Source organism: Artibeus jamaicensis, unplaced genomic scaffold (genome assembly GCF_021234435.1).
Source record: "Artibeus jamaicensis isolate MK-2021 breed Jamaican fruit bat unplaced genomic scaffold, CSHL_Jam_final contig_585, whole genome shotgun sequence".
NCBI classification, from domain to species: Eukaryota; Metazoa; Chordata; class Mammalia; order Chiroptera; family Phyllostomidae; genus Artibeus; species Artibeus jamaicensis.
The window spans coordinates 9,505,797-9,526,159 of NW_026521894.1; the positions used below are offsets into that span (position 1 = coordinate 9,505,797).

General features: G+C 35.7%; 1 protein-coding gene across 1 annotated transcript in view; it reads left to right on the forward strand.

Annotated features, from left to right (window-relative positions):
* GUCY1A2 (guanylate cyclase 1 soluble subunit alpha 2) overlaps window positions 1-14,280 on the forward strand; it is a 307,345-nt gene extending 293,065 nt beyond the window's left edge. Inside the window, exon 8 of the mRNA XM_037153653.2 lies at window positions 31-14,280. Coding sequence (XP_037009548.2) covers window positions 31-238 — 208 coding nt within the window. The 3' untranslated portion in view covers window positions 239-14,280. The remainder of the gene's footprint in view (window positions 1-30) is intronic.
* Window positions 14,281-20,363: the final 6,083 nt, after the last annotated feature.

Genomic DNA, 20,363 nt, shown 5'->3' on the forward strand with positions numbered 1-20,363 from the left:
TGATTCACACTGTCAATATTTTCCTCTTAGATTATTAAAACGGGAAGAAAGTTTCACATTCATCCCTCGGTCCCGTGAAGAGCTTCCAGACAACTTTCCAAAGGAAATCCCTGGAATCTGCTATTTCCTGGAATTAAGGACTGGTCCTAAACAGCCAAAGCCTTCTCTTTCTTCATCGAGGATAAAGAAGGTCTCGTACAACATCGGCACCATGTTCCTCCGGGAGACCAGCCTCTGAGACCTGCTACAGATCAAAGACTCCTCCAAAAGCACAAGCCCAGATCATGGGTCACGACAGGAGTGCGGAAAGAGATTCTCTTTCACTGCTTTGTTGAGAACACACAGCAGAATTTATGTTATGTCAGGCAATAATCCTAGAAAAAGGTGGGTGATGACTGTCAGAAAAACTGGAGGGTAGGGGGAGGAATCAGGTGTGTCCATCCATATGAGTGTTTCTTGTCATATATGTATTTTAATAACAAGTACGGGCCCCCTTTCCAAACTAACCAATAAATAGACTTCATGTTTTTGTGTTTGTCACACATACAGGTATCTTTCCCTATGCATTTGTGTCACTCTTAAGAGCCAGTTTTGATTATATATTCTTACATTTAGTGAGATGGTATGTGAAGAATATTTTCTAATTTTGTGCTTCTGAACAGACATTTCTTATGTATATCATGGCAGTGTGGTAAACTTCCCAGCAGGAAGAACTGTAACTCAGCAAACTATTTTAGGAATATTACCTATTTTTATACATATCTCTTCTAGATAATTACATTTCACATAACATTTTCAGAGTCTGCTACTGTATGGTTGGTACATTATGTAACTCTAACCTATTAATTGAATATAGTTTTACTCATTAGTGCTTAGATTGAGAATACATATGACCAAGGATTTCAGATAATGAGAAGGCACTGTACGTCTGCTTAGAAAATATATCCTTTAGATTTGATTATTGTAGCATGTAACCCAGAGTTAATGGAATTTCCTAATAGAGGATTTATCTATAACCAAGATTGAAGAAAGGTCTTTCTGCCATCTTCCAGCAAATACCAGTCAAAACAAAATGCTCTTTACACCGGGCACTTTTCAACTTAGCACTTACAAATACAGGTAGTTATTACAATGTACTAAACTGCATTCTAATGAAGGGTAGCCTACTAAGTGACATGGCATACTTCCCCACCCCCTTCATGGCGGGTGACTCTTAAGGCTGCTTTTGGGAGCAAATTCCTTGATACTGGCAGCAGTGAGAAAGGTACAGGGAATTTTGCCAACAATGTGTTTTCTTCTTGCATAATAAAAAGCAAGGAAATAAACCCCGTATTTTATGGCTTTCAGTTTAAAAAACTGTTTTTTCAGTTTGATTGATTTACCTTTTAAATTCAGTGAATCACCTCCAGACCACTGGAGTGAGTCTAACCCTTACACTTAGTAATCACCATAGTTACAGGTAGGCTTCCATCTCATGTTCTGCTAAAATGAAGGCCAGTTCCCAATAATTAGCACTGCATGAAAAATTATTACAGATACACCCTGAAATTTGGAGCACAGTGTGTCCAGGGATTTGCTATTTTGAATCAGATGTAAAACCCAAGTTTCTATTAAGGCTAATGAGCAGGAAACATTTGTTTCCTTAAAATCTTAGGGTATCCATTTTCTTATTCTAGTAGGTACACTCATTAGTAGCTTATGTCTATTGAATAGAATATATTTCTTCTGGTCAGAGATTTTGGCTGCATTATGATTTTGTTATGATATAACTCAGCTAAAGAGCATATTAACTACTGTCAGGGTCGTCATGAGGCTGAATTAGTGTTTTTAAGTTCTCCAAGTGTGTAACTAGAAAACATCAACAGGCATGCAAAGTATCTGTTACAATGGTGATCACTTTAATAACTGTTGAACTCCATCTAGCCCAGGGGCTTATGAGGACTCCAGGGTAACACTCTTCATGTGGGACGGGACCTAGACATGGAACTCTGAATCCTTGCCTGTCTCTCTCTCTTCTCTGAGTCTAGGTCTCTGTTTTTAACCCCCTGGGGTAAGATGGCCAGGGGGTTTATGAGAGGCTGTGTAGGCTGAGGACAAGGTGCTCTCATGGGAGTAATCACTCACAAAAGAACTCTTCAGGGCACTTGGAGATTAATGCACTTCCTTCATAGGGAACAGGGGCAAGTGGTACAGCCCTCATGCCGAGAACAGGGAACCCCCAGCTATGTTGGTGGTCTCCTTATAGTGTAGGAGCATGGGGAAGAACCCAGCTCACTGAAGTCATTTATGCTTATTCTGCACAGTAGCTACGAGTTTATTATGATATGGTGAATCAATAAATGTTTTGGCAGTAATCAATGTATAATGTATAACCATAAGGCTGAAAGGCACTTCCAGGAATCATCCAATCTGTTTCTCTGCTTCTTGTAAAGATCTGTTTAGGTGACTATTCTAAACATATAGTTATTCTCTCTATACTTATGATCACCTATGGGAGCATATTCTAAAAGCATCACTGGAAATTCACTTTATTATCTGGCATGGTAATAGGGCCCAAAACAAGAATTGTATATGCATTAAGTATGTCAGAAGAATAACAAACTCTTTCTTAGTTTATATGATTTTACTTAGAGAAGAAGTAGCATTTACATTTTCATAAATGTCACAATGAAGAATATGCCAGAGACCTGTTAAATATCACAGACATGATATAAACTACATTTTTCATGCAATATAATCTACATGTATCTTTAAAGCTATAGCCTGAGACAATGGTTCAATCTGTTAGCATTTTGCCAATTTAGTACAATTAATTATTATAGTTACACTGTTGCTATATATGTTTGCAAGGTATAGTTTTAAATGGCTGTTCACTCTAGTTGTAGTCATAGAATTTAGAAGCTGTGAAAAAGCATCATATTTTTGTCTTCCATATTTCCATTAGCAATTGTGGCTATAACAAGGGGTGGTAGTTGTTGTTTCATCTGACTAACATCTACACAGTCTTCTCACCTACAAACCACTACACCCATCATTCACTTTAGCCAGGCAGATTAAAAGGAATTTAAATGGATGCACCATTGAAATCAAGTGGTATTAAATTAGGGAAATGGCTTTAACACACTCTACAAGGGATACTTTAAATATAACTTGGCACTTGTAGCTCTTGTTTTAGTGTTCTTTCAAGCAAAAGATCAGAAGAAGTCACTTTATCACGAGCTATCAAGACCACAGCTTTTCAGTGGCATCAGCATGATTGTGATGGAGACGAGGTCATCATCTGGAAATAAGTCAGTTATCTAACAAAGTCAGAACCCCCCATGTGTACCCAACACGTACTGCACAGTATGTGCTTTGTGAACCTTAATAGGTAATGCCAGCCATAATTAAAAAATAATACTTGATGCCTAGAGAAATGCTGTGTAATGTGGTGTGGAGAAGGATCCAAATGTTTAAAATCTTCCCTGATATTAATTTCTTCTCTTATGTTTTAAATTATTTGGGGTTTAGTTTTTAACCCCTGACTACATGGCTGTCAGTGAGTGATGACCTGCTGAGACAGACACTGGTGGCTGAGACTGGAGAGAGGTCTGTGGACCCAATACTTCCTTGTGGCCTCTCATAGTCTCACTGTTGTTCTGCTTGTCTGGTGACAATGGTATTGAGACCACAGTGTTTTATTATGAAAATGTAAAAGTGTGTGCTTCTCCTAGAAAAACAGAGCAGAACAGGACAACCACCTAAACTAAAGTACTAATTTACAAGTGCAGCAAAGCTTTTAATTCTACAAATTCCTCCAAAGAGCTCCAGCAATAAAGCAAAACTAAATTGATAGGTACAAAAGGCAAAGCTACAGAGGAATTGGAGAACCACCAGACTCTGTTTTATACAGAATCATATTGCTACCAGTTCAAATAATGTGTTTGGGATTGTGAGGTATGAAGAGGGAGCACAAGATTGTGACCATCATTAAATATATTTCAGGAAGGCTCTCTGGGTTGAGGGCAGGTGTTGTGGATTATCAGGGTGGAGAGTAAAACTTCTACAATGGGTATCTTGTTGTGCATTTTGAGCACTGCTTAGCCCATACCCAGACCCTCTCTTACTCCATGCTGCCACTGGAAACCATCCTGCCCACTCAAGCCCAGCCCCCGTGAAACACTGTCCTCTGTACCTCTGAACCTCACATGGGCACCGAAAGAGTTTCTGAGGCCTGTTTCAGGCTGGTAGAAAGATTCACACTTCAGGCCCAAACAACAGCGCACTTCTGAAGCGAACTAACCATCCCAGTTGTGCTGGGGCACTGTTGAGATCAAAGCTCCTCTCTGCTTTTTCTTCAAAATACAATCTGACTCCAAGCATCTGATATAACTTCATTGAACATTCCTTTGAATAAATTATACATGACTTTACATAGGCTGTGGGTGGCACCAGATGCTGTTCAGCCAACAATACAATACCTATATGGTCGAGACCAACAACCAAGTCTCATGTTATAACCTGGGTACTTCTATGATGAGATTACAGATCTTGAACTATAAAAACTGTCATTTCAGAGGCTTCTATGAACATGTGTTATGAGATACAGCCTGAAAACCATGACACATGAGAGGCTGACTTATTAAAGTTTAACATATTCCCTTCTGAGTGATTCTTATGGGTAGCTCTGATATGAATATGCATTTTCTGATGTCAATATACTTAATTCACAGCCAGCTGATTTAACATACACATAAATTATGTTAAAATGAACAAATTTTATTGTTAAATGTGTAAATTGATCCCAGCTGTGGACTCAATTTCAAGATCCTTGTGGTGGGGGCTGAAGAACAGACACTGATACTATCTACAGATTAACATACATCTTGTCAGGATATATTAAAATAGTGTGCAAAATTCTTTCCTCACGCTTGATTCAAACAATTGAAACCTCAGTATTGTCCTACCACTTTTATTGTTTCTTTTCCTCCTTTGTCTCTTCTTTCCTCCTTCTTTCTTTCATTGAAAGAAGTCATTGCTATATTTATAACATAGACAGAATCACAGTCAATCTCATGTTGTAAAATAGTTTGTTTTTTAAAGTAATGAATATTCTTGTGTGTGTGTGTTGAACATAACTACTTCAAGGTTAAAAGGAGTGGCATTCTGGGAGGAATTGAGATGTAGGAAAGTTAAGTTAGTGTCTTTATTTCTAGTATGTTGTGACTGATCAGTCAAGTATCTCATTGCCATCCCATTTGTGTTAAGAGATAATACTGTTCAATGGTTCAACTCATCAACTTGGCAGTATCTGTCTGGTTTCAAACAAATTACCAAGGAAGGTTTTAGGAATACAAATTGCTAGGCTTTACCTTCAGAGATTTGGATTCAGTAGGTCTCAAGTATGACACAGTAATCATAGTTAGAAAATCACTCTAGGTAATGCTAATATATAGCCAGATTTGGAGATCATCAAAAAGTATTAAAATAATCTCAATTACTAGGAATAAATACAAGTTGACTAAGACAGCAATATATTATTTTATTTGTAGTTATTTTGAAAGCTAAATATTCCAAGCTTCATGGCATTATTTTTTCACAAGTTTTAATTTTAGCTTTGGTTTCAAATTTATTGTCTACTTTTTGAATCTGAGTCTTCAAAATTATTAGAGATAGAAATCAACGCTGATGAATATGGCTCACTGTAGGGCTAGTAGGCATACTGGACATGGTCCTGTTTTGTTAGTTACTGCCTGGAGTGTGCAGTAGTACATCACAATATTCATTGATCCTCATCATCAAGATATCAGCTATGAACTTTTGTACAAAGAAGCAAATGTCAAGTGATAGCCTTATTCCGAATGCTTTAATGTTCATGTTATAAAAATCAGCTTAATATTTAGTCTCACTCTGTACTTTTGACGTCAAACTGTACATTCATCTAAAAAGGATTCCCTAGCAATACCTTGCAACAACCTTTTAAGCAATAATTTAAGCCATGATGGTGTTACCATCTGAACCTTGCACTTTTGTGCATGTCATAGAGCTTTTAGGGAAATAGAGACATGTTCTATATAAGCAATAATCTGCTGTGAACTTTGAAAGAATATTCACCATTTTACTACAGTAAAATGAGGAGCAAGTGATAACTCAGATAAAAATCAATTGAGAAAATGACATACTTAATCTGTTCTCTCAGAAGTCTTTCAATTGTACACATGCTTTAAGGCAATTAATATACTATCAAATTATTTCTGTTGTATAATTTTCAAAATACCTATGATAATATTTCTCTAAAGAAATGCATATGTATGTAATGTTGCCCAAATTTTCAGATCTTCACAGTATATGATACTAAGGAGCAGTTAAGGACTGATATTTGAGAAGAAGCAGAACACATGTTGGATGAGTTGACTGAGAATGTAGGCTTTACGAAAATACAGATGGGTCTTAGGACAATTAATGCAACTGTAGCTTTGATAAGGTTTTAGAAGATGAAAGATTAGAGATAAAAGAAGCTTATTACCACTGTTTTCTATGAAGACAAGTGTTTAGTAAGTGTAATAGTATTTTGTTTTCAGAATATGGTTGAAAATCGTATGTAGTGTAATTAAGAAACATCTGAAAATGATTTTGTAGTCATATTGAACATAATCTGCTCCTCTTAGCTATTTTGATAATAGTACCAGAGCTTGCAGATTTCAAAGAGAATAATTTATATAGTTTTACTTCTTAAAATATAATTTTAATCAAATGTGGCATAGTGAATAATATTCAGTCTTTTGATAGTTAAATTACCCTTCCATAATTTAGAATAATGTATTAGGATTACAGCTAAAAGCAACTCATGAACTTATGTTACATTAAGGATCTTCTAAGGAACAGATTATTATCTAGCAAATCCTATGAGCTTAAATCTATTCTTAAGCCTGTAAATAAGATTATAGCTCCTATTATTGCCTAGCTGGGTAAACTCTTTTCTAATCATGAATCTGAATATAGCTGGAATGGAGAGTGGGTTTGCTAGTATTTTAAGTTCCCATTACCTGTGGCAAAACTTAAATTAGCATTATCCTGCCCACAGCTGAGAAAATTTCCCTGTATAAATCAAATAGGATTGTTGATTCACTGAGAAAGTTTTGACAGCTATCTTTGTATATCATTCAATGCTTAACCCTTAATAAACATGCTTTTGATTATTATAATAATGAAAATAGCTTGAAACTATTAAATTACAGTGAATTTATCTTCTCAGTTAATTCATCTAGTTGGAAAGATCATCCTTTATATTATTAGACTTAAGTATTGTTCCTTAATATCTGAAAGCAGAAGACAGAAGCAAAACTAAATGGCAAGCCTAAGTAATTGCTTGTTTCTGATTCTTTTAATGCATATTTTAAAAATAAAGTAATTGGTTTATATTCAGACTTCCTCTGTGGCCTTTTCACTATTTGTAGATAAAGAAGGGATTCTACTAAATATATTTTTAATGCGGTCTACTAAATGTAATTAAATGTAAGTAGGGCAGTAATGTACTAATTGAGGTAAAAATCAGAAATGTACAAAATTGCTTCTCACATCACCTCACTTTTTAAAGACTGTTTCTCCTTTTATGCTGTCTGGAAGTTAATTATACATCAGCCTCAGGACACAGAAACAGATGGAGCAGTGACATGGGTGGGGGCCTTAGGTGAGATGGAACAAAGAGATCTACTTGTTTTTTTCATGACAGTATAGATACTCTGAAAGGAGACGCAGTTTACATAATAGAGATGTGGTTTAATGAGGGTCAGATGACTTTTTTAACTGGTGGTCATTCTTATTTTAACAAGAGGAGAGAGGATCCTTTTGAAGCCCTTTTCAATGTTCTTAGGGGGTGGTGTCAGGCTCTCTGATCAGCAGCTGCACAGATCAGTGAAGCCGGGATTCCAAACTCCCAGAGCTGCTGTGTACAGAAACCCTGTGAAGGCAGGACTAGGCTTGGTTACACTGACGATGGTGAAGTGTCAGAACATCTAGACCGAAGGAACGAAGAGGGCCAGATACCAGCTCTGCCAGATGTCACGGAAAAGCTGTCAAAATTAGCACAAAAGAACAGACTATCAGTGTGCAATTGATAGGAAAATAAAACTCCCCTCCTCCCTGCCTTTTATAGCATTCCTGGCTGAGCTAACATTCAGTGGGAAAAATACAATTCGATTTTATACATCCTTTTTTAAAAATTCTGACATTATGAAAACTTTCCTTCCCTAGTTTTAAAACTTAATCACAAAGAATGAGAAATATTTATTCTATGTCCTAAAATCATCCCGGGGCCTATACTATATTCTATGTTCTTTTTCACACTGCTCTGAAATGAAGTCTTGGGTGCTAGCAAAACATGTGCTCAATTTTAGAGTAGGTAGAAGCCTTTCTGATGTGACCATCCATCCATCTCATTCAGGGAGTTGGAGCTTGGGAGAGAGTCACCCCATAGCATTTGATGGTGTGCAGTGGGAGAGATGAAGATGACTGTGTCTGCCAGTATTAAAAGTCCTTAGGTAACTTCTTATTATCATCCAAAGATGTTTCACTTACACACAATCGGTTAATTCAAGCAGAGTTTGATTAGAACAGAAATTTTAAAAGGAGTAAATACACCTGAACAATTTTTAATCAGAATAATCAGTTAGAAAAATAATTTAGGATAAAGATATTCTGTTTCAGAAAAGTCAGCTTACTTATATCCAACAGTGAGAATGCTAGAGCCTTCTGAATGTTTTCTAAATGTATCATATTTTACAACATAAAGACAATTTTGTTGATGTAATATGTGTTAAGGTTTTATCCCCCAGAGATAACATATAATTATAAATTATATTTTAATTATTTTTTTCTCCATGTTCTTTATTCTGGAAGAAAATAAAGATGTAGACAATATCATAAATAAGACAAACTTACAAATTGTGGCATTGAGCCATGGTTTGCAAATTTGGTAACATAATTTACCTAAAATAATAAACTATTTTTAATAATATAAGGGTTAAGGATAACAGTCAAAGAATACTGTATTTAGACGTTCAAATTTGCATATAGGGCAAAACCTCTCAAGCTTCTCAAAATAAAATCTGAGTCAAAGCTACTTTCGGTTAAAATCATTTGAACAGCACATGACCTCTAACAAGAAACTATGTGTTTTCATACCCAATGAAACCTCAAATCCTAAAAACAATTCCATTGTTGCCTCCCAACAAGCTTTCCTCTATGGCTAATATAACTAACTTTCAAGCCTAATAAGAGAGTATGGGTTTCTATTTAGATGGGTGATCTGTATCATTATATTTGTGTATAATCACTTAAAAGTCCTCCTTTTTTATAGCTCTTTTGGTTCAAAGCATCCTAGTTAAAGCGAAGCAAAACATTATGAAACCTCCCTTTAAATCTTATTGGTATAAATCATCATGTTGAAATAAAAATCCAACTTTGGCTTGGAATCTTAAATAAATTGATTTTGTATTATTTGACTAGAAATTATTGTCAAGAAGAAAAAACTAATTCTTATAGTAGATCTCATTTTAGCCAAGAAGGATAAGGTAACCTAGATGACTGTATAATTATCTACAGTAATTCAGGGAAGTTTTTTGATTTTTGATTTTTGGTCTTGTTGTGAAAAGATAATTACTAGTGGATAGCAGCCAAAATTATTATTCCTGTTTTTAAAATTTGTTTCAAGTGTATCACCAAGCACTTACAAAATCCATTCTTTTCTTTTTCTTTTTTTAAAAGATTTTATTTATTCATTTAGAGAGAGTAGAGGGAGGGAGAAAGAGAGAGTGAGAAACATCAATCTGTGGTTGCCTCTCACGTGGCCCCCACTGGGAACTGGCCTGCAACCCAGGCATGTGCCCAGCCTGGGAATCAAACTGGCAGTCCTTTGGTGCGAAGCCTGAGATCAATCCACTGAGCTACACCAGCCAGGGCTAAAAGTCCATTCTTTTCATTTATTAGGTAACTCAACTTAATAATAGGTACTCATTGCCCTTTCTTTTGATCCTTAAAAATACTTTTTTATCCTTTCTGAAAGAATTCTCCTACTAAAATGCAAATGAGTACCTGTCTATGGAAAGTATCCCATCTTATGAGTATATTTGAAGTACTTTAGCTGGATTCAGCTGGACTGCAAAAAAAATTAAGAAAGGACACCAATATGGAATAGAAAAAAAGATAGAAAAATCAAGTTTTGCATATATTTAAATAATGTCTATAGCCCAACACCGCTAACCTGGAATGAAAAAGCTAAAAATAGATGGTGAGGCTAACTGATTACAGTTGACCCTTGAACAATACAGGTTTGAACTGTGCAGGTCCACTTACACATGCATTTTTCCAACAAATACACAAGTGGCCCTTTAATCTCCAGATTTTGCATTCATGGATTCAAGCAACTGCAGATAGAAAACAGTAACTTCAATCTGTGGCTGGGAATCCGTGGATGCAGAAGACCCACTGCACTCAATGTCCCATGCCATTTCATATACGGGACTTGGACATCCATGGATTTGGGTATCTGCCAGGGTTCTAGAATGAATCCCGCTCAAATATCCAGGGACAACTGAGTTTTGGGGGAGTCACAGTTATACATGGATTTTCAACTTCATGGGGGTTGGTGGCACTAATTTCTCACATTGTTCAAGGACCAACTACATAGATATTAAACACAGTATCATAGTTAACAGAATACAAAATTCAGCATGTCAAACTTTGATAAAAGAGAAACTTAAGTATGCTAATAAGAGTGAAACTATTAAAAGGGACTAAAATAACTTCTTCCATTATGTATACCCACCAGTATAGACGTTTTCTGTTGGGAAAACTTGGTATTATGTCTTTAATCAATACTGGCTGTATGATCTAATTAAATATTAGTGTATTCTTTATGATAACGAGAACCCATGCAAGAGTCTAAATATTGAGTGTGGCTCAATATCAACAGAATTTAATATTATTTCTTAATGAGACTGCTGGTGAATGTAACATGAGTGGACTATATGTAAAGGTATTCTGCGAAGTAAACTAATTAGGTTCTTAAAGTTTCTCAGTATTCTCAGCCTCTCTCTCTGTCTTTTATTCTATCTTTTCCTTCTCTCTCCTCCCTTTTTCCCTTCCTACTTTCTCTTCTTGCCTCCTTTCCTCCTCCTCACATTCCTCCTTTCTCTCTTTTTTCTCTTTTTGTTGCTCTCTTATGAGGATGTAAAAACTGAATATTATTTTGGTGCCCCCCCATTTCAATGTTACATGGTTGAACACTGTGGGCTAGTGAGTAAGGAAACAAGGGTGGACATTAGATATAGATCATTTGGGTTAGAAATTGATCTAACCCAATGAGAAAATTGAGACCTGGGCTTCCAGAGACTTCATATGTTAAGAGAAATATGGCTCTAAAAATATATATGTTGTTTCTTTTAGCTGAATTTAAACATTTTCTTAAGAGGTATTAGGACAAACCTTTTAGGACAACCTCATATTTTTCCCCTACAAACATCTTAATTTAGAAAAATTATTTGATTTTTAAATAGTAAAATTTTACTTGGGTATCACGCTGCTAAAGATTGAAACAGAAAAAAGTATCTCCGTATCTCCTATTTGTAGGGAAATTGTTTCCTATAAACTACTTTCCAATAAGGTGAATATACCAAATACAACATACTTTTACTATCTCTTTACCCAGAAGTGACCAATAACGGGTCTTGCTTCCTGTACAGCCCTCTGTAACTTGGTTTCACACAGTATGGCATTTTGAATTCTTTTGTGAGGGTCTGAAAACATTTGCCATCAATGTTATAAGGCTACTCTATTGAAAAAGCAACATACAATGTACTTCATAATTGTTAGCTCCATGTCTTTGAGATTTTGACATATATTCAAATAGCTATTTATAACCATAACTTTTATTTATTTGCCAGAATTAACAAATTGCCAAGTTCTTAAGTACAAAAAGACAGGTTGGGTCATTTTATGATACATCAAGGGATCAATCATTTATGAATCTCAATTCAAAGCCATTTTTTGCAGGGAAATTTCAATTATTTATAGCAGACATTTTTATTCATAAGGAACAAAAGTAAAATATCTTATTGAAAAAATAAGAGTGAGGAAGACAGAAGAGTATGTGCTTGAATTTTAGGTACCCTCAACACTACAATAATTTTAACAGTACTTCAACAAGATTTAAAGAATCTTTAATTTCTAAAACTAAATATTTTATCTTATTTATGTTTTGCTTGTGTTAGTGTACTAGTATTACATTCAAACTACTTCACATATTGTCTCCATGATGTTGTTTGTGTTCGGTAATGGAAAATATATAAAAATGATACAGCTTTTTTCTCTCTGGAAAGATACGCTTCACTACATCAAATGCCTTTGACTTTTGGGTCTTATTCTCATCTGGACTTCTTTGTCACACGCCTCAGGGTTCCTCTACTCTATTGCATCAGACAGTCAAACAAAGATAGGGATATGAGAACTTTGGAAAATTAAACAATTCTAAAAGGAAGAATTTCTGTGTTAATCAATTATGTATTTTACACTGATCAAATTATTTTGAAACTGTGAGAAAAACAGGCAGCTACCATATACATTGACAGTTATGAAACTACCAATTAATTTCTTCCTGTGATTTTCAGTCGTAAGAAAGCATTTGTCTTGAAATGATAGACAATCATAATACTTATTCAAATTAAGAAATAGGACCCTTAATAACTTTATCATTTCTTATTTCTTGAGGGAAACATTTTTTAATAATGAATGTAAAAATAGAGAAAATGTAGTTGAGGAAAAACAGAAGAAATTGAGATGAAATTTGCCCAGCTGGGACCCACAGTCCCATTTTCCCTCTATCCTGTTGTCTCCTGCTGAATTGATACGTAAGGCCTAGTTTGGTGAGCTACTAATTGTTGTCTCCTTTAAGAATCTGTAGATGGGCAAAAATTACTCTATGTGGAAATTGAATCACATCATCATGTTTGGTTATGCTTACTAAGGAAGTCAGGTTTGGTTCAAATAGAAAAAAGTGGTTAATGGTTTTTCAGAGTTGAATGACCAGATTTTTCCTTATTAAAAAAAAATCTTCCTGAGAATTTTGCCTTGGAAACACTCAAGTTTTATAACAGCTGCCTGTAACTACGTTATAACATTGTTAATCAAGTGACAAAACTGTCTGATTATGCTTAAAATGTACCAAATAAGTATATTCCAGAAATGATACATATCATTCTTTATTTCAAAATCAACCTACCTGACTTCTGATTTTTCAGCTGTGAGTAGCCATTTTACAAAACCAAAGGGTATCATATCCCAAACAGTACTTTAGATTAAAAAAAAATGCCTGCTCATTTCAGTGCGTATGATAAACAGCCAATGCATCTCCATCAAACATTCAAGCGTATATAATAATAAATAGGATTCTCAACCCACTTAGTAAAAATACATAGTTACAATATGCTGGGCCTTCTTTCACTTCCTCTGCATGGGGTAGGTTTCACTTAACCAGACACATGATTATTTTAATGTTTTGTCCAATTCATTAGCTGTAATTTCACAGGTCTAAATTTTTGGTTTGGTCTGCAATGTAAATAATATTGTATATCTGCTATTTTGCTATCAGATTATACTTTGTGAATCATTTCTTTTAAAAATCTAGTTATCATAAACTTATATTACAATGTCATCAAATAATACCAGGTAATATATACTAATAAATCTGTAGGGCATGGTTAAATTACACATATTTTGAAATGTCAAGCTATTTTTCATTTTTTAAAGGATGAATGCATCTTCTAAGCCTGTACCATTAATTTAAAAAACAGTTTCATTTAATGTTTCATATTATATTTTAAAATAGTTTTCTTTATTCAGTAATACAGGTTTAGAGAAATGACAAAACATGTCTCATTTCACTAGAATTTTAAGAATACTAGTAAATGTAAAAGTATGCAAGCACTTATAGGATTATAAACATCTACTGTATCTTTTTGCTTTTCATGTTATACCACTTTTTATTTATTTGATTATGTTTACTCATAATTATGTTAAATTGTGCACAATGTAAATAGCGTGTTTCATTATGCAAAATGTCTTTGTATTTCACACTGCGGAACAAGGTAAATTTGTATATGAAAAATAAGTGATGAAAACCTGGGTTTCTTATAAAACAAAGTAGAAATGATAGTAGTGTGTTATATTTACATAATTCATTACAAAACTATCTGTTTAAGTCATGCATTTATTTACTGTATAAATCTAAATTGTCACATAAAATATTTAAACCAATAAATGATTCCAAAAAGAATGAGTCCACAGATTATTTTGAGTATATTTTTTCATATCATGAATGACAATGACTAAAAGTATGAATGAACAGTACATGAAAGACTGTGGAACAAATGAATGAATGGAGCATTCTCAATGCATTATTATTATTATGGCCAATAATGATGATACTTCTGGCACAATTATTAGGCAGGGCCAATTTTGAATTATTTTTCTAATATGAAGTGTTATTGTTTAAGTGTGAGATATTGATATTATGGAAATCTGATATTAATCCCAGTGTGTCATTTACTAGATAAGAAACTATCAGAAAATGCACCTGTTCCACTTGACAATTGTGCTTCCTAGATTGGCAGCCTAGATTTCCTTAAGAGGAAAACTCTTGTCTCTCTTGTTAAACCCCAACATGGGGAGACTGACACAAGTCTCTTCTTAAGACAAGGTGAAGCTCTTTTAGAAGTTATCAGTTTCCCTCTTTTAATGTGTAATTTATCTCATGCTTTCACTTCAGAGAAGGCAATAGCTTTACATTTTGAAATGTCTCTCAATGATGGGTCTGTTAACTAATAAGCCTTTATCTCTCAATACAGAATGATTGAGACCAACTTAAAGGTTACATTTATGTTGTTAAATTACAAATGAATGGCAAGGAATCTGTTGCATTTAAGTGAATTCTATGCAAACCTCTTTTAAAAGCATTAGTGATTCAGGTGGCCTCAGTCTCAGCAATTCACGTGAAATATGTTATTTTAGCACACATCTAACAAAGCAAGACCGCATCAATTACATGTCCCTCCAGAGGCTGTGTTTACAATGTTGGCTGTCTTTAAATTATAGTCTCCAGGATTCATTTATGTGGTGCTTCTGTGCAATAAAATAAGTGCTGGTCAGGAGGATGTAACCGGGAGTACGTCCACCGGGGTACGTCCACCAGAACACAGCTGCAGGCGATGTTCCTACCTGCTTTATCACATGGGTACTCAGATCTACTGCTTAATGAAAATTTAAGTATATTGTATTATTCTACACATCATTGTACTATGTTCTTGTCTCTAATATATTAATGCATTTCTGCTAGACGAAGGCTAAAGTCTACTTCCTCAATTATATTAAATATGCTACAGGACATCCTAGCTAAGCTAAAGAAGCAATTGGATGAATGAGGTTAGCTGTGTATTTGCATGGGCTAATTTATATGAAGAAATGGGTTCACATGCTGACAAGAAGGAGGAGCTATAGGTTGACTCTAAGGGAACAGACTGATAAAAGTTGGAAAATGAGAAAACAAGATGGTGTCTGGTCCCCAGCCTTGCCCCAGAAAATAAATACAAGATTTTATAGGAGGAAATTAAAAAAATTCAAAGGTAAAGGAGCTGTTCTGCTAGGCCCAGGTGATACCTGGGCCACAAAAAATGCTGATGATAAATTTGGCGTTTTACCTATCAAGGCCTGTTTAAACTTTAGAGAGAGGATTAAATTTAAAATGTCACTGAGTTTGTCAAGTTGAGGTCACATCAAATAAATCTGGCGTAATTCAATATAACACATAATGTGTTCGCTATCGCCAAATCCTGAAGTGCATGCTTCAGAAACTTCTCCATCCTCACCAAAAGCATCTTGGTTCTTGCCCTTATGGATATTACACGTGCAATTATCTCTTATCTGGACACACATTTCACATGCACTGTTCTCAGTGGAACACTTGTGTGTAATCTTTTCTTTGTTCATGAAGAAAGACTTTTTCATGAACTCGAATCAATTCAATTTGGAAAACTGTTTTGAGTTTGGGACTTAACAGAAAACCTACTTTAGATTTATTGAGGTGTATTGTTGACATTATTTTTTAAATATATATTCTTTAATTTTTTAGAACACTTGCCCCTTGCCCTGACCTACCCAGAGAACATTTATTCACTCCTTAGAATGGCCGGCCCTTCTTATCTCTTCTTTTATGAAATTCCTCCTATTTCCTCCCCAGGATCCTTTACCACCACTATAGGAAGAAAGTTATGTCAGCCTTAGAAAACTCAGAGAGAATAGAATCATTATTCATTAATAACCAATCATTAAAAAGCAAGTTCTGTCTTTTTAGATGGGCAGACAAGCAAGTCTACTCGACTCAATGGCTTTTTATATTTTAAGGTAACAGCCATATTGGCTCATGAAACTAGGAATTCAGGCTTCAGGTGTGGTGAACACAAACTGTATTATCTGTGATTCCATGCTCCTGTGTCTGTCGTCTTGGTCCTCACTCTGGCTTCCCTCATGGACACAAAATGGCTTCAGTAGTACTATTGTTCAGTCACTTCCTCTTCAGAGGAAGAAGTTCCTCTCTTTTTTTCAAATAATGTTCTGTGTAAATGTAAAGCCTGAAATAAATCTCAAGTAATGACTTTGACCTGAGGAGTACTGTGCTCTTACTGTGTTTTAAACCCAACATGGTTTAAAGAGAGAACAAATAATACTGTTAGCTTAGGGCAATAAGGCATATCTAAAACAGCTTTTGACTGGCTGTTATCTAATGGGGAAGGGACGGAGTGGATTCAAGGAGGTCACCATAATGATGCAAAATATTTCAGGATTATTTAATCTCCTCATGGGCCTCCTAGAATATGCAACCTATTTTACACACATGTGGTTGCAGTGCAGACAATTGAATGTACATACAGCCCCTGGCTTACAATGGTTTCACTTAATGATTTTCAACCTTACAATGGAGTGCAAGTGATGCATTCAGTAGAAATCATACTTTGAATTTTGAATTTGACCTTTCCCCAGGCTAGTGATATGTGGTAAGATAGTCTCTTGTGATGTTGGGTAGCGGCAGGGAGATGCTTTTGCCCAACTGTAGGCTAATGTAAGTGATTTGAGCATGTTTAACCTCAAGTAGGTGAAACTATAATGTTTGGTATGTTAGGTGTATTAAATGCATTTTTGACCTATGATATTTTTTATTTACAGTAGGTTCATTGAGACATAACCCCATCCTAAGTCCAGGAGCATCTGTGTTAAAGATACTTGTATTTGCATTTTCAAAGTAAGAATCAACTGCAATGATGAAATGTTGCAGATAGGCTGACATAGTTTCTGATGTCTTTTAAAATCACATGATGTCAGGAGCCTTCTGTTCTGTGCATGCGTGAAGTCAGCTCTCTGAACAGACCTCTCATAAGATGAGGTTTAATATCACTGGGAAATCGTACCTCTTTTCAGTTATTGACTGAATTGATGTTAGGGACTTTGGGACAGAATTTACCATGGGAAGAGATATTAAAATGTTAATTTAAACAGTTTTTTTAAAAGGTTCTCTCTCCCTCCTTTTGCCCCTCAATTTGCAGTTGGGAGGAGTCCTGCATGCTCCCTCTGTAAGGAAGTTCATGTTCAAAGGGATCAGTTAGTGGTGACTCAGCTGTCCCCATATGGCTGGAAGGCTGATTTTTCTTCTCAGGATCACAGGTGAAGCACTTCATTATCAAGATGCCTCATTAAGAAAATGTAACTTTGAGCATATTAGTGCTAATGTGAGAGTGTGAGAAGTGATTTAAATACCTGCTAATGACTAACACTTTGAAATGTAGAAAAAGCGCTTTAGTCAGTTCAGCGGATAAGAAATCTTTCTGTTCTTTCTGGATATGTGCAATTAATCAAGACTCATAGGCAAGAAGGAGTTAAATGGTCACCTAAGCCATCCCCCTCATGCCAAGACCAGTTGACCCAAACCCACTGCACATGAGCCACAGTGCTCCCCTTCCCCTGCAAGCAGGTCTCCAGCAGAAGCAAAAATCATCCCAAAGCTCACTAGCCCATTCTTGCACATCCTTATACTCAGGATGGATTTCTTAGGAGTGTAATTTTTTTCATCTAAGTAAATTCTCTTTCAAAGGTTCCCAGGTGTAGAAGGGCTATTGTTATTTGTAAATCCAGAATATGATTTAGGTCCCATTTTATATTCTTTATTTTGCTTGTTCTCATGGCAACCTTACCAAGTGAGCATTATTATCTGTCATTTAAAAAACAATAGAGGATGAGCAACATTTCTGAAATTGCCTGGTAAAGTGTGGAGCAAACCACTAAATGCAGTGCTCTTCCCTGTATTTCTGCGACACCTTCAGAGGGCTATTGCCTTTCTTTTTGGCACTTTTCTTTATCTTAAAATTAGCTCCAGTTTTCTTCATCTTATATTACAGAGCCTACATTCCAACACTTGAGGGACATGTATTAATTTTTTATGATCTTCCTCCAGGTTCTTCATATTCATTCATTTATCAAATATTTACTGAATATAAGCTTTGTGCCTGGAACTGTACTGGATTTTGTGACCATCATGAATAAACAAAACAGACATGTTTCATCTAGTGTTGGAACTAAATAATTTGTGGGGGAGATAAAAATTTATCAGAATTGGACAATAATGTGTAATTACAAATTGTGAATAATGAGAAGTGAAAAACTCATTACAAAGTACTGTGGTAGCATATAATAGGGAGGAAGCAACAAATCACTTGGGAAGTAACTTTTGAACTGAAATATGAAATGTGAGTAGAAATTCTACAAAAACTATTAGAGAAAGACTTCTATTTCAAGCACTGTAACAAAAGAGAAAAAACTGAAAATATCCTTCTAAAAAGAGCTAGAAGTGAAGGATAAAATAGGTAGCTTAATGAAAAAAATAGGATGAACTAGAATCCAAAAGTAAACAGAGCATGTGAACAGACGTTGTAGAAGCCCTATGATGGTGTGGGGACAGGAAGAAAGAAGGTGGTTAACCCGAGAGGGTCTCCTTAAACAAGGTAGTTTAACACCCAACTGGCCTGGGAGGAGAGGCCACAGAGAACTGGATCCCTCATGATAAAACCACAGCTCCCATAGGATTGCACTGTTCTAAAATGGCAGACTAGCAAACACACACACATACCCTCTGCTCAAAGATTGCGTGGAAGAAGTTCTGTCTCAGTGCTGCTTAGGTGACCCCAAAATAATACCTTCTCCTAAAAACTGATAACCATAGTTTTTATAATTTTAAAAACTATGTTACTATAAAAAGTTTCCTACACTTCTCCACAGAGATTCCTTATGTGTCTGTCAAAAACAATGCAAAACATCTGGACTTGTGGAAAACTCAGTTCTTCTCGCTGACACAGTGAAGAATTACAGATCAGCAAGTCAAGTAGTATGCAAGCAGAATTTATTAGCATATGCTCAAGGAAGAGAAGGGGCCTTACTGAGGGTGGTGAGAGAGGCTTCACATCCCTTGTCCTGAGGGCTTATATAATTTGTGGGGTGCGGTTAGGGTAAGTTTGACATTAGAGAATGGGAGTTACACATTGATTGGCAGTTAACGGTGGTGCTGACCATACCTATTTTCTCCGATGGATGATGAGACCACCCCAACAGCCATGTATAGGGGTCTGTTCCCAGGGTCCTTATCTTCAACTCTAGGCAACATCTGGTCATCTGTTGTGAAACAGCTACATGACCAGAGGCAGTTAGGCAAAATTATTTTTGGCTGCTTTTCTGTTAAGGACAATGGGCTCCCTCCCACCCTTTCTCCTCCTTTTTCATTTTCTAACTTTTACCTAACAAACTGACACTCCTTCAACCAAGAATAAATGAATACTTTTAGGGAAAGCACTCCTGAGTATTAGCTCACAATATAAAACTTAAAGCATAGATGCAGAGGGAAACTGCCACCAGGAAAACAGGCAATTCTAGGTGGAGAGAGGAAATTTAACTGATTTTAGTAAACATAATAGAACCATCTTGATGATGAGCAAAACTTAAAACCATCCCTGGCTGTTGTGACTCAGTGGATTGAGTACCTGCCTGCAGACCAAAGGGTTGCTGGTTCAATTCCCAGTCAGGGCACATGCCTGGGTTGTGGGCCAGGTCCCCAGTAGGGGACACTCGAGAGGTGACCACACATTGATGTTTCTCTCCCTCCCTTCCCCTCTATCAATCAATCAATCAATCAATCAATAACTTAAAAACAACCTGAGGAAAAGTACAGGTTTCCTACAATGGAATAACATATAGATAAATAGCATGTTTCTTAATGGCAGTAACAAAGGCCAGAA